This window comes from Vanacampus margaritifer, chromosome 10 (assembly GCF_051991255.1).
Source record: "Vanacampus margaritifer isolate UIUO_Vmar chromosome 10, RoL_Vmar_1.0, whole genome shotgun sequence".
Classification (NCBI taxonomy): Eukaryota; Metazoa; Chordata; class Actinopteri; order Syngnathiformes; family Syngnathidae; genus Vanacampus; species Vanacampus margaritifer.
Window position 1 is genome coordinate 24,822,960 of NC_135441.1, and position 15,233 is coordinate 24,838,192.

General features: G+C 38.0%; 2 protein-coding genes and 1 long non-coding RNA gene across 7 annotated transcripts in view; 2 read left to right on the forward strand and 1 right to left on the reverse strand.

The window, feature by feature from the left end:
- Window positions 1–3,022: 3,022 nt before the first annotated feature.
- On the forward strand, window positions 3,023–6,328 carry lbx2 (ladybird homeobox 2). Its single transcript, XM_077578044.1, has 2 exons — window positions 3,023–4,374; window positions 5,381–6,328. Exons 1-2 carry the CDS (start codon window positions 4,017–4,019, stop codon window positions 5,902–5,904), a joined length of 882 nt encoding a protein of 293 aa, XP_077434170.1. The 5' UTR covers window positions 3,023–4,016; the 3' UTR covers window positions 5,905–6,328.
- A 2,943-nt stretch (window positions 6,329–9,271) lies between these two features.
- pcgf1 (polycomb group ring finger 1) lies at window positions 9,272–14,450 on the reverse strand. Of its 3 annotated transcripts, none has more exons than XM_077578537.1 (9): window positions 14,283–14,450; window positions 12,809–12,914; window positions 12,348–12,500; window positions 12,193–12,264; window positions 11,176–11,281; window positions 11,053–11,095; window positions 10,515–10,598; window positions 10,359–10,439; window positions 9,272–9,479 (listed from the first exon to the last, which is right to left on the reverse strand). In XM_077578537.1, exons 1-9 carry the CDS (start codon window positions 14,367–14,369, stop codon window positions 9,429–9,431), a joined length of 783 nt encoding a protein of 260 aa, XP_077434663.1. In that variant the 5' UTR covers window positions 14,370–14,450; the 3' UTR covers window positions 9,272–9,428. The 3 variants fall into 3 exon arrangements, with proteins under 3 accessions (XP_077434663.1, XP_077434662.1, XP_077434664.1); XM_077578536.1 differs by having other exon boundaries at window positions 10,515–10,601; XM_077578538.1 differs by having other exon boundaries at window positions 10,515–10,601; window positions 12,809–12,911; window positions 14,283–14,440.
- The window catches only part of LOC144059441 (uncharacterized), a 101,329-nt gene continuing 99,945 nt past the window's right edge, over window positions 13,850–15,233 (forward strand). For all 3 annotated transcript variants that reach the window (XR_013295665.1, XR_013295666.1, XR_013295667.1), the window contains exon 1: window positions 13,850–14,464. This is a non-coding gene — a long non-coding RNA (uncharacterized LOC144059441). The remainder of the gene's footprint in view (window positions 14,465–15,233) is intronic.

A 15,233-nucleotide genomic window follows, 5' to 3' on the forward strand; every position in this document is an offset into this window, starting at 1 on the left:
ATATGACTGCTGTCTTGTTTCTTTGGAACATTTGTTGTATTATACCAGTTCTATGAAACTAATTATGTTACAATTGAAATTACAAAAAGAGAACCTTTTTATTGTACAAATGTGACGAGCATACTGTATTTACACCTGTAAACCTGACGTTCATCTAGCTGGCTCGTTGCGAGACCATTCTTTTCTTATTTTTCTTTTTTTATAAAAAGTCACGTACATATTACCAATCGTTATAATTATTTGGATCTAATGTAATATCAAATTAAAAATAAAATAAAAACGTAATCCAGGCATCTTTCGAAAAACAAATGAACCGGAAACGAAGGCGTGGTGATGATAGTGGTGTTTTCACGGAATGTCCGAGTGGCGTCCAAATGACCAGTGAAGGACGTGTCACCGCCCCTCCCAGCGTCGCTTATTGTACCATCCAAACGAACACCTGCTGTTGTCACAGCGATAAAGAGGCGTTCGCGGGCATCTTGGAAAGAAGAATGTCCCTCTCTTTGGGACAGGTGTCTAAGGTCCTCTCAGAAAATCCCGTTTTCTATTATTTAAGGATGTTCTATTTCGTTTTATCGCGTTTTTCAACTCTAATCAATTAAGACGAAACCGAGAAGCAAGAAAATGACACATTTGGCTCCAATGAACCGACGGTTTGGCCGAAAACGGGAGTCAATGAGTACTTAAGTCAGCGTCAAACTTGCCATGTCCGAGTAGACTCAAACGTCGCCCCTAGCAGAATCTGTGTACTGTATCACGGGGGGGAGGCGGTTCCAGCTGTTTACTTGCGTTTTGGCACATACACGCAAGCGCACCATGGCCCACTATAAAGAAATATTAACCGTCATTTAAATCGCATGTTTCTCTTAACATGTATTATTGTACATCAAGCAGTGATTTTTGACCATTTTTCCAAGCTGCGTTTTTTACGCAGCTCATGTCCTGTGAATGTGCTAGTGTACCTCATAAAATGACTTAAAACTGTATGCAGTATCAGAAAATCAGAGCGGAAAATGTAGCCTTCATTGTAAAAATAATAATAATCAAAAAGTATGCGAAGACATTTTCTCGATTGTAAAAATCAATATTAAAATGATACTCTGTTAGCGTTTGTTATTGATATTGTTTGGCCTCCAGGTTTTATTTGATTAAGGAATTGCATCTACTCCTCTCTAAGTAAATCTGACTTGAGGCACGCATCAATCAGTATCATTTGTGCTCTGTATTTTATGTAACGTTATATTATATTATTTAAACAAATAAAATAAAAATCGCATTGTAGCACATGCGCAGTAAGCCTTCTTTTTTTAAGCACTAATTATGTTTAAATTCATCACCGCCTATTTAAAGCATGTCATTTAATTAGTTTAGACTAATTACCTTTAGCTGCTGCAGCGTGTCTGCGCGTTTAATCATGCTGTGTCATTTTATTGTATTTTTTAAATGGCAAATATGACTGCAATAGCGTAACTCATTTTTATTCACACGATTGGGCCTTTTTGCATTTTTTTTTTCTCTCCTCCCTGGTTTCAGTGCAGCGAAAACGCCAAACGGGACTCATCCAATTAAAGTAGTTGATGATGGATGGGATCAAATGATAAGCCTAAATAACAAAAAAAAAAAAGCTTCATTTTGCCATCTTCATCGACGTCTGACATGATGATTAAAAAAAAAATTAAAAATCATTTTGTGCAGCGTTTTTAAAACAAAACTAAAAAATAAACTGATGAAAAATATAATTTCACCGTTGACGGCCTTCTTTAATTCAAAATAATGGTTGTGTTTTAGCAAAGTAGAGAACATCTCTCCTTGAAAATAATAATAATAGTAATAATGATAATAAAAAAAGACCCCCCCAAGGCAGCCTTAATAGAATCTCCTGCCGTTTTATGGCTTCTGGTCTCTGCACTTGTCACCATATGCTCATGTTGGCACACAAACATTCACTTTCCTCAAATGGCCAAAATCAGTGCGCTTAAAAACAACAACAACAACACACACGCCGCGAAAAAATGCTGATGCGTCAAAAGCGTGCATGGAGCACACGCTGACAACAATAAAAAGCTCTTTTGTTTTGTTTGTTTTTTTAGGTGCGTGCGTCTAAATCTCAAGAGTTGTGCCGAAATGCTGATTTTTTTTATTTATTTTTTTTTTTTTGAATGAGAATTGTTCTGAAAGAAACTAATGTAAACCACGTGCACGGACGCACACACAAATTCCTTCATTGCTGGCGTCATGATTCCTATTTAATGGACATCGATTGCAATACACGCCACGAATTTCGCTGCAGGCCCAAGCACGTTGATGCTGATTAACATGGGAGGAGCCTCATTCAAAGAACACACACAAAAATAGTTCTTTGTTTGCTGTTAAAAAAATTTAATTTGTGTGAGACTACTCACCATTGCATTCATAAATGCTCAGTTATGAATAACATGCAGGCCAATAACCAACATATTTATTCTTGTAAATTTGCACTGAAAATCTACTAAAAAAATAAAACAAACCGATAAGAGCAATAAAAGAACATCTGTTACATTGGCCTTGTTAGTGTTTTTGAGCAAATAATGGTGATTAACTTTCAAGATATCTGTATCAAAAAATATTGTCTTAAAATGCGCCATTGTCTATTTTTAAAAACTCATATAATTTTATGTAATTATGCCCTTCATAGTCAACTGTCTATTTAAAAATGTAGGTTTTTTTTGCTTCCCAAGAACTGCTAATTATCTTGACAAGCATTGTATTGATTAAAAAAAAATAATGAAAATGTTCCTCTTAATAAACTAGTTATGGGTTACATGTAGGTTGCAATACATTTTGAAGTAGGCCTATCCCTCTGTATGCATCCATAAAAATAATAAAATGACCTTAATCCACTTTAGTTGCAACCTATATACCTATAAAAAATTAAAACATCATAATTTATAACTCCCTTATTTATTATTTGTTACATTTTAATTTTATTTTTCACAATTTAATTTTATTTTTCTTATGTTTCCTCTTTTTATTTTTTTATTTTTTTTTCAGTTGAGTGTAATATGCAAAATTGGACTACTGCTTGTGCTTAATTAGGCATGAGTTGTTTTTTACGAGTATATTATTTTCCGCTTTTTTTAATTGTATTTTTCAATACAAAACATTTTATTTCCTTCTTTTCGTCATTGTATTCATTTTGTTTCATTTGAAAGCCCAAATGTGCCAAACTGGTCCACAGTTTTTGCGTAATAACGCACAAGTTGTTTTGTTTTTGTGTAGCCGATAGATGTTATTTACTATTATATTATTTTCGGCCTTTTTAATTTGTATTTTTCAGTAAAACAACTTTTATTTCCTTCTTTTGGTCATGTTTCCTCCTTTATTTATTTTTTTTTTTTCATTAGAAAGTCCCGAATGTCCACTTTTTGTGCGTAATTACGCACGAATTGTCTCCTTAGCAACCTCGTGTGTGTGCGGATTCTCTCTTTCTGTCGAAGAATGCGAAAAAGTAAATATTTGGAAGCATCATCATCATCATAATCATCATGATCGGGTTCAGGAGCAGACTCCTCCCCCCCCCCCCACTCGACCAGAGTCCGAGTGCGTTTTTTTTGGGGCGCGGCCCTTTAAGACGCACGGGGTGTTGTTGTGGGGGAGGAGGAGGAGGTGGAGGGTCAGCGGTGGTGTCGCCTGGCTCTAATTGAGCCTCGGCCAATCAACAACAACTCGTTAGCAGTCACCTTCTGCTTCCTCCTCCTGCTTCGGGATACTTTCACCCCCTTCCCTTTCTCCTCCGCCTCCTTTTTTTCCCCCCCTGCCAAACTGCAAGTCCGCCGCTACTTGGCGAGCATTTGCATGGAGCTCGGCCGACTCGAGGTGCACTTTTGACGGGGGCGGGGGGGGCGCGCGAGCGAGCTGCGAGCGCCGCCGGAGCATGCGAGCTCCAACGCGGACACACTTTTAGCACAACTTCGCCCCCCGCGGAAACCACTTGTGGACGCTTCGCGAAATAGCCGACTTGCGACTTTGCCGTCTCGATGACCTCCACGAAAGACATGAAGGCGGGCTCCGTGTTGCCGTCTGCCGGCGAGGGCAGGAGGCGGGCACCCCTGGACCGGCTGCCGCCGCCGGCCAACTCCAACAAACCGCTGACGCCGTTCAGCATCGAGGACATCCTCAGCAAACCGTCGGTCAAGAAATCCGCTTGCTCGTCCGTCGCGACCGGCGCGTGTCCGGGTCGGCCGAGGGTTCTGGAGAAGGTGGCCGCCGCCGCCGCCGCCGCTGCCGCCGCCAGAAACGGCATCAACACGCCGTCGTCGCCGCTCTGCGCTTTGGAGGAGTTGGCCAGCAAGACCTTCAAGGGCCTGGAGGTCAACGTCATACAGGCGGCAGAAGGTACGAGGATGGATAAAAAGATGCACATGGCCTTATTGTGCCACTATATGTGTGGATCAGGAAAATATGTATAAATATAATACATTGATATAAATATGTAGTTAAGTTAACGTGCGTGATTATATTGTTTTGCATTTATGATTGCATGTGACTATTCTGTTTATAGGGAACAAAATGTATGCATGCATATTGTACATGCAGACTAAATATAGCTTATATGACTCTAAACCTATAGACAAGTGTTCATGTATAGGAATCTGTATGCCGGTTTCAGATTTTGGTCTGGTTTGTGCTTAATATGCGCATTGGAGGCTTGACAAATATGTGATAAATTAGCCAAAATGAACGTTGATGATGGAGATGGATCACGTGACTAACAGAGGATAAATAGACTATTTTCTGTGTAACATGCGAGTTAAATTTACGCTTTATTTTTTTTCCTGTGTAATGGAAGCAGAACAATAAATGAGCCCAAAAATTACAGATCGATAAGAAGATATTAAAAATAAATGTGCATCCTTTGAAAAATGGAATCAATGATAGACTAGATAAGGGGATCATTGTGTGCGTAATTGCGCATTAGGGGCGTGACTATATGACAAATATTCGATAGAAAATATGCCACTATAGTTAAGATAGATTTTAAGTTCTTAATAGTCTAGATAATAATAAACATTCTTTTACATGTCATCATTCTGCCAAATTACGCATTTGTAGGCGTGACCATATGTCATAAAATTAGCATAATGCGACCTTATTATGCTATTGTTCCCTTAATAGATTGCTCTAGTTATTATATTTGATTTTAGCTCGTGAAAGATACTCTTCATTGGTGTTTTGTGGCTTTAAATAAATAAAAGTCGCAAGTTTTTCTGTTTATTAAAAAAAATAAAAATTCACATGTTTGAACGTATTGAGGCCAGAAACATTCTTATTAGGGATGTAATCACCTGTTCTAACTTTTCATATTTGATATGAACTTGCTTGTGTGTTTTTCCTCACACAGGTCGTGAGCACCTGAACGCGTTCGGCCAGCGGCAGGCGTCCAAAAAGCGGCGAAAGTCCCGCACGGCCTTCACCAACCATCAAATCTACGAGCTGGAGAAACGCTTCCTGTACCAGAAGTACTTGTCCCCGGCCGACCGGGACCAGATCGCGGGCCAGCTGGGCCTGTCCAACGCGCAGGTCATCACCTGGTTCCAGAACCGGCGCGCCAAGCTCAAGCGCGACCTGGAGGAGATGAAGGCCGACGTGGAGTCGCTGAAGAAGATCACGCCGCACACGCTCCACAAGCTGGTCGCTATGGACGGCAACGGCGACGAGGCCGCGGGGGAAGGCCGCGGCGGCGCCGGCGCCGGGGGAGGGGACGGAGGAGGCGACGCCGGCGAAGGGAGCTCTCCCGGCGGATCCCCGCTCTGCAGGGGGGCCCCCTCGTCGCATCGGATCTTCCCCCAGTCGCCCTCCTCGTCCCGCGGCCAGACCACCGACGAGTTCTCGGAGGACGACGAGGAGATCGAAGTGGACGATTGACAGCCTGACTTTTTACCAATACAAGACTTTTTCTTTTTTAAATTCCCAAAACTTTTTGCACGGATATTGATTTAAAAAAAAAAAAAAAGGAGTGTTTTTCTGCTTCTTCTTCTTCCCTTCGGTTTAATTTATTATGGGACTTGTTAAGACTTTGAAGAGGACTTGCTCTTTTAATAAACATTTTAATAGCTCATCGGCTTCTTTTAGGTTTTTTTTTTCTTCCCTTTTTGACACTATTTGGATGATTGACAGGAGGTATTAAAAGGTCATTATCATTATGATGACGAGCCAATGCAGCCTTTTACACTCTCCATGTGTACATATACAGTAAATATATAAATATATATAAAAAGGTCAACATGAGAATTTTCATGTATTTAATCAGCATCTATGTAAATAAAGCCTATATGATATTTCAAGAAAATACATTTTCTTTTTTTCAAGAATGGTAGACAGCACTTTTTCGATTCAGTACAAATCGAATAATTTTTTAAAGAATATAAATAGTCATGTTTTTAAAAACACCACTTCATATTATAGCATAATAAATATTACCTTAAATCGAGATTTTTTTTTAAATGATAGTGAACGGTAAAGTCGTGTTAATAGATTCAATTGTAAAAACTACAGCAAAATAATGCATGATTGGATCCTGAAGTATTTTTTTTTTTCAAACTAAATAAAATATATTTATCTGTTATGGCTCAAATTAAAACATATCGAGATAAATTTATACTGCTATTAAAATAAAACATTAGCTTTGTTTGAAATATTAAAGTTCCACATCCATGCTAAATTTATCAAATATGATCAAAATGAACATATTAGAATAGGTTAAATGTTTTAGGTGGAGTATCAGTTGAAACTAATGGGTTTTATTAGTTATTTTTAATTTCCATTGTTTTGTACAGTATGTAAACATGTAAAATAAATTATATGTATTTGTTTATTTATGAACATATTAATTAATTTTCCAGTAAGTGCATTAAACCGTAATTGATGTTTAAAAATAAAACAAACAAAAAATCAATTTATTGTTAAACAGTCGGGCAAAAAAAAAAAACACTCGTCATGATGATCCGTGTTGGGGTGTGAATGTGTGATGACGTCACAATGACCTTTCTTTTTTCCCCTTGTGTTTCTTCGCGCATGTTGACACAAGAAGAAGCTGGCATCTTTTGTGTCGCCCCCGCCGGGCCATATGCTTCCACGCTTCCACGCATCCTTCCGCCGACCAGACACTTGATTGATCGCTCCACGCAACACGGCAACATTGCCACGCATCTGGCCGCCTTCCAAGCCGGGTGGGAGGCAGAGGGAGGGGGGGGGGCAATGAATAGCAAATGGGCCCGTGTGAAGTCAACACGCCCCGAGAAGAACACGCAGGCACGCACCCGCATATACCACATTTGGGTCACAGGCCCAAATCTTCTCTCCAAGGGGCAACCAACTTCCTGCTCAACATTTACAATCGACTAAACAAAAGCATCCCCAAATGTTGGCATTTCAAAAGACAAAAACAAAAATCGGTTGTTTTTTTCCCTTCCATCAAAAAAAAAAAATAGGTTTGCCAAAATTTTGTTTTTACTACAAACACATGCATTATCGAAATCTTTTTAACAAATATATTATAAAACAAAAATAATTTCGGCTATAGATGATTTTTTTTGTGATTTAAAATATATACAAAAAAAGGGGGACATTTTAAAATAACAAGCAAATAAACAAACAAAAATCATGTATGTTCAAATGCAACAAAAACAATATAGGCCTATGTTGTGAATTTGAAAAAATCATGTATTGCAAAATATTTTTTTTTCACTACATGGAAACAACAAAAACATGTGAATCCAGATTTTGTGATTAAAAATAAATGTTTGAGTGGACAAAATAAAAAGCACAGCTTCAAATTTGGTGATTTAAAAAAATGCATGTAAACAAACAAACAAACCGCACAGTCATCCTGAAATTGTCATTTTTGTCATCTGAACCCAAAAATATTTCCAAAACATTTTTCAAGACAATATTTGTCTTTTTAACGAGGACAGTAACTATGGATGTAAAAAGGCCCTTGTGAGTGATGTGGGGGCCAATGTAAAGGGCCGTGTGTGCGTGGGTGCAAGCGTGGGGGCTGTATGCACATCTCCCGTCTCACAAAGGAGGTAATGGGCTGTGAGCACACGGGGTCAAAGGTCAAGTGGCCACCCCCATTTTATTAGGCCAGGCTTACAACAAGCAACCGGGGAGGGGGGCCGTGTGTGTGTGTGTGTGTGTGTGTGGGGGGGGGGGGGGGGGGTCCAAGTGGATGCAAGCAAGCGCTACAAGTCGACTTACGTCATAATGTCATCACAATCATAAAATGAGATGGGCCCGTATTCAGGGCCATTTATGATTTGGATCATTCAGAATTTTTAGACATGATTACACACACATATATATATATATATATATATATATATATATATATATATAGTTTTGTATTAACTCGTGAGTGTGTGTTTTATTGTGTGAAGTGTGTTTGTGTAAAATTGTGTGAACGTGTACATTGGGTACATGCGTGCACTGTTCTGATTGTGCGTGTATTACGTATATTGTGTGCACGCATGTGTGTGTTACGTGTTTGTGAATGTCGTATTTGTTTGTATTCTTTGTGGATGTGTATTTATTGCTATTGTACTACTACTACTACTAAATAATAATAATCGCTTCAAGATGGACTGAATGAATTATAGCTATATATTAAACACAAATAATATGTTCTCCCTGGCCACTTGATTAGGTACACCTGCACAATCCGGTGTTTTCCAACTAACAACGCTGCGTTTTCATTGCGGTATTAATTGAATATTTCTTTGTGTTTATGTCTTGTGCATGTTGTAGTATTTTGACGGTGCATATCATTTGACACGAGACGAGAGCGAGCAACCTCACCAGCCTGTCATCGACCAGCGTTTAGGAAGGCCGATATTTTCATTTTGCCCCAACTCGGTAAGAGAAGACGCATTAACACGTTAACAGTGTGTTTATTTACGACCCTGTGACACTTTTATGTGTATATAAATTAAATGTAAGTAGCATATTGTGCCACCGCGATCCGAACGATCCACCAAGAACATTTGGACTATTAAAAAGCGGTAATATGAGTAGATTATGATCACGTGACAATGGAGAAGGAAGCTGGACGCAGGATGTAAAAAGCGCAAGGACGCCATCTGGTGGAGATATCATGGCACCGCATCACCGCTGCCTGCTTCGCCAATTTGAAACTTTAGCAATTTTATACCTCAGTCGACGTGAATTTTATGCAATTCATGATATATGTAAATCATCAATATTGTTTTTCTGTGAAATAAGAGTGATAACAGCCTTTGCTAGTTTGACATTTTTAATTTATTTTCAAAAATACAAAAAGGAGGGAAAATAAGTTCCTGTACACAAACACTATTATTAAAATAGAATTATGTATTGTACAAAATATGTACAGCTGTGTTGGTAAGGAAGGAAGGCCAAAGTCCAACGGAGTCCTATCTGTTACGTTTTTCCTTGATGGTGTAGTGAAGCACTAGCGGCTGCGCCTGAGATAAACGAACAAAAAAGATTTCAATGAGTACATATTCATATATGTGATCCAACATATTTAAAATTCATTTTCAATCTGAGCTTCGGAAACCACTCAAAATGTCGATGCAGCTTGTTAAAAAATGTCCTGTATGGGAAATAAACCTTCACAACATACCGCCAGATATCCCCGATAGTTATTTGTATTTGACTTAATGTTGTTTACTTAATTATTTTTTATCTCAGCTAGCTCCATGCCCTTTCAATATTATTCGTATTTCGTGTGAGTATTTTAATTCATGTATTTTTTATACTGTTTTATTATTTTTGTTGAACTTATTTGCTTCAATTATTTCATGTTTCCTTTCATTTTAGTTTTTTTTATATAAATTATATATCATGGCATTTATTTTGATTTCTCATTTGTATTAGTTGGACTTCTTTTTGATTTTATATTACCTACAGTTATGTATTTTCTATAATTTAGATATAGAATTTACATTTATTTTCATTTTATTAGCATTTATTTATTGGGATTTTTGTTTTTCAAATAATGTTTCATTTACTTTTGTTTTTATAGTACTTATTTTCATCAGATTATATTCTTTCATTTTTTGTGTAAATTTTGTTCAATGTACTTACTTCATTGTTTACCACAGCACCACATTTAATTACTGCTGATTTATACTGTATATCATTATCCTATTGCATTTCGAACAGTATTTTTTATTTTTTTGTAAATGGGTTTCTTGGGTAGTCATGATATTTATGCAGAACGAAAACATATATTTCATACTTGTTTTGCGGAATAACTAAAAAATTATGCCTTTTCGTTTCATTATTTTAAATGTTCAAAATAAAGTCAAAAATATATATATAAAAAATTGATGCATCACCTTTCCAAACCAGTGTGATAACCATAAGCGCTTCATAGTCATGTGGTCGGGCAAAAACTCGTCGTTGAACAACATCTGGACCTGCAACACAAACACAACAATGATCATCAGAAAAAAATTAAATTAAACAAAACAGGAAGCGAGCGAGCCACCTACCTGATGCTTTTCCACGTTGAGTCGATGACAAAGCACTTTGCGTAGATGCCTCACCTCCGCTCGCACAGAACACCGCACAAACTTCTGCTGCGCGCGCGCACAGGGAATCGTTTAAATCAAATGTTTCCAAAACTTGATGAAAAAGGTAACATTTTTATCCAGTATATAAATATGCAGTTGGTTAACAATTCTACACACTCTTGTTCAAAGTTTTTTTTGTGCGATGAAAAGCAAGATGAAGAAAAATCTCCCCAAAAGCCTACTAGAACAGCTGAACGCGATTCATCAGAGTGAATTGAAATGGTGGCAAGTGTGTGCCGATTTCTGTGAATATTAGTTTGAATGTGAATGATTAATTCCGAACATGATCTTTCACTTTCTCTTAAAAACAAACAAACTGAGTTGTACAGCTTATGTCACATTCATGGTGGCAAAAAAAAGAAGGCATTTGAACAGGGGTGTGCAGACTTTTTATATGCAATGTATATATTAATAAATGTGCGTTTTGTGTGTGTGTGTGTGTCTACGTGCGACTGACCTGCAATGCAAGTTTCGCCTTATCTTTCCCTGCGAGTGACGAACTGCACAAAAAAATTTAATCAAAAATTGATAATTCATCATAATGATAATTGCTAATAAATTATGAAAGCGCACATCTTACCTTAGTCGTTCTAAACATAACGACACCTGCTCGTCATATCTGTAAAAGTGAGCCTTGGAGTGGTCGAAGCTGGTGTACGGTAAACCTGACGCGTCTGATACACAATCTGGAACAGAAAAAAAAACATACATACTACGTTATCCACAAGCAGAATGGAATTCATTACATATCAATTGCATTCATGTTAGCAAAGAATGCTAACACACGTAGCATCCCTTTTTCCAAAATCGTCTCAAATATATGAATTTTTCTTCTCACAATATATTACTTTTCCTAAAAAAAAATTACAACTGTATTCTTTCTCAATAATAGAAGTTATTTTTTTCAAACACATTTTAAAAAGTCCATTTTTTGAATGATAAAAAAAAAACATTTCAACCTATTTTTGTAAGATTAGGATTTTCTTGCAAAAAAATAAACACATTTTTCTCAAATGATTTTCTCTCTCAAACATAGATGACTATTTTAGTAAGATTATAGACAACCTTTTCCTCATGTTTTTTCTCATTTACTATCCTTTAAATATGACTTATTCGCAACTTTTTTTCTATGATATGGAACTTTTTCTCTAATTTCTCAAATGTATGACTTTTTATAGTGTAATGTCCGAATTTATTACTTTAATTACAAATATCTCTAAAAAATTAGACCCCTCCCAAATATACAACTAAATTTCTAAATGTTAGGGCTGTGAGGCAGAGGTGGCAAATCCCGGCCCACACTTTGTCTTTAGCCACAGGTGCTAGCTAGCTAGCTAGCTCCCATGGTGCTCGTTTATCTGCTAGCGAGCTAGCTAGCTAGTTAGATTGCTAGCCTCCGGGGGCCAAAGACAAACTGTGGCTTTTTACTTTCTGGAACTGGATTTGCCACGTTTGCTGTGAGGGATGTGAAGAAAAAAACTTTCCCAGTTGCTTTAACATAATTCATATTCACAAAATGTTACTTATCCCTGTGGAATGCAAACTACACCTCAAAGCTAACAAACAAATGATGAACTGTCCGCCTTGTCATCCTCACCGTCTCCTGCTGGCTGGATAATCCTCTCCAACCCCCGCGACTGATAGAACTCCTTTATTCTTTTGTCTTCACCTGTCCAAACACAAGCAAGGCGAGCATGATTTTTGTGATTTTTTTTTTTTTAATGTTTGGATGAGAACGAGTCGTCCGCGTACTTTCTTGTAGGCCGGGCACCAGCTTGTAGACGATGTCCTGCATGACACGGTCCAGCTTGAGGTTGAGCAAGGGTTGCGTCTCGTGGATTTTGATGTTGCACATGGGACAGTATTTGCTGGTCTGAAGGTACTTGACGATACAACTCTTACAGACTGCAAAGTACACACAAAGACACACTTAGGAGAATCTTAATTTGATTTATTGACATCAAAAATATTTCAGTTTTTTTTTTATTTAATTTGCAGATTTTTGGGGTTGGGGGGTTGAGGTACATGTGCTCCATTTTTGGGTGTAAATGTCGTTTTCTGTTTTGGAGCTTAGGCCAAAGCAATAAATGTAGTACTTTGGCGCCATCTGGTGGAAGCTTGGTGTTAGGTTAAATCCGTTGACATTTTTATTTTACAACCTCACCTCCCCTTTAAAAAAAAAATGTCAAAAAGCAAAATGTCTGGGGACTCACATGTGTGCAGACACTCGGTGATGGTGGTGGCGTCGATGAAGTAGCCGGCACAAAGGTAGCACACGATGTGTTCGTTCAGGTCCTTGATTTTCAACTTCACCTCCTCCTGGCAACACGACAATAAATTAATAGCGGAACTGTTTCATTTAAAAAGGACACACACAATCGTCACAACTCCTCGCATCGTAAAACATAACCAATACCACCATGGTCCCGTAAAAATAATATGACACTGATACCGCGTTACCAGCCTGAATTATGATTTCCAGGTAGTAGCCACATCAGTCATGTGGATATACTTTGAGGTTCCGGGTTGAGCCAGCCATGATGTTACAAAACTATCTAACAACATAACTTTAAGTTTGCTAACGCTAATGCATAATGTCAAACGGCAGAGATGGGCTAACAGAATTAGCATCGATAATGCGGTTTTCTTTAAGATGACCAATATGGATTTTTTTCCCCCCTGACCCCCCCACGATATTTCGTATTTCACATAAACCTGCCAATAAATTAAAAATATTTATATACAGTTTATATAGTTAAAAAAAAAAAAACCTTTTGGGCCCCTTAACGCTTACAACAACAAAGATATTAATAATTACAACTTTCTCCTTTGGAATTTTTTTCACTTTTCTTAACTTAAAAATCAGAAAAAAACAGGCATTAATTTTTAAATGTCATAAGTCTTATATTGTAATTATAAAAATAAATAAATAAATGTAAAAAAAAAAAAAAAAAGCTTATTAAATAGCAATGTTAAGGGAGAAAAATGCAATTTGATTGTTTTTCCAACATTGTTCCACACTACTCGACACGACTAACACATTTTGCTTGCTATTGCTTTCTTGTTTGAATATGTAATGATGTTATTGTGGCAATGCCGGTCCCTTTCGTCACCGTGGACCTCCCCTGTGAAAGAGCTGCACTGCTGTGTGAATGAGCATGAACTTCGACCTCCTCCTAGAAGGAATGACGGACGGACGGACAGAAGGGAGAGGGCGCGAATCACTTTTACTACCTCACGAAACTTAAATCGAAATGAAAACATGCCATTGAACCAAGTTGGAGTGCAACATTTTGCACTTTTACAGCTCCGCGCTACGAGCGGCTAGCGTAGCCTGTGACAGTCCTCACGAGCGCGTGTGCTCAGCTAGCAGCACAAGCTCCGTGGAAGTGTTTACATTCTCCAAAGCCGATAAAAACGACGCATCGCCGGCTGTCGAACTGGCCAACGCAGCCTCCCCCACTAGGAGCTGTGAGTCGCGGGGGTTTGACTCACGGACACCGTAACGCACGCTCACTTTCCCCCCAGCATCTCCTTCTTCCGCCCCCCTCGCCACCTTCTCCGCTCACCCCATCAGCTCCGCTACAACGAGCGAGGGAGCGAGCGAAGGTCCGCTTCGTAAACGCTTTAACCGGCCGCCCGCGGCTCCTCCCGAGCGGTTGCCCCCATGAAGCACGTCCCGCTTACCTCGTTCCTTAGCGGGTCTAGCTTGTAGACGGTCTGCAGCTGGTTTCGTAGCCGCATCGCTATGGCCATCGGACCTTGCTCCGCCATCTTTGGGTCCTACACTCACTTCCGGGTAAACCGGAAGTGTCCTTTCAGCGGGCCCCCATCGAAGAAGTAGGAGAAGGAGCGAAAGTAACACACTGGTTAGTTATTTCGATTAATTAAACAAACAAACAAACAATGTAATATATTTGGTGTAAAAAAGTAAATGTTTATAATGTGGTCGTTATTTAACCAATAGTTAATAGACTGGGCATTGATAATAAGAGGTTACAGGTAACAGGTTAAACAGTAATGTAGCTAGTAGCTACATTAGCAGTTAGCAATTAGCATTGGTTGTACTAAAATCAATTCGCGATGTTAGCTGTTTTGTATAAAATGTTATGAGGTAATACAATGGAGGGAAGTCCCCTTTTAAACAAGTGTTTAAGGTTGTTCAATGTAACATTAATATGTATGTTTATGATATTTATAATATGTATATTTTGTGAATGCTCAATCAAATATTATGTTATGAAACATACTACAAGTATTACTGTGTTCACGTTATATTTGCAATGTAAAAACAATTAATAGTGCCTAGTGTTTGCATTGATTACCAGTATCAACACTTTCGTAAAATGAATATATGAAAATGAGAAAAAACCTTAATTTAAAAAGTAACAACTGCATTTAAAATTGGTGAAAACCCAAAACAAGCCATAAATGCTGGCTCTTGAAAAAGCTATGCATTAGCCCTCATTTTAAATTATGTTTAAGACTCAAAGTTCTTTAAAATGATCTACATTTAAAGTTTGAAAAACAGATTTTTTCGACAATGTTTTAAATAGAAATTCAATTATTAATTTATGAATTTGTTTATTAAGTTATTTTTTTTACATAAATACAAAGCAAACAAAATGTATTTTCCCT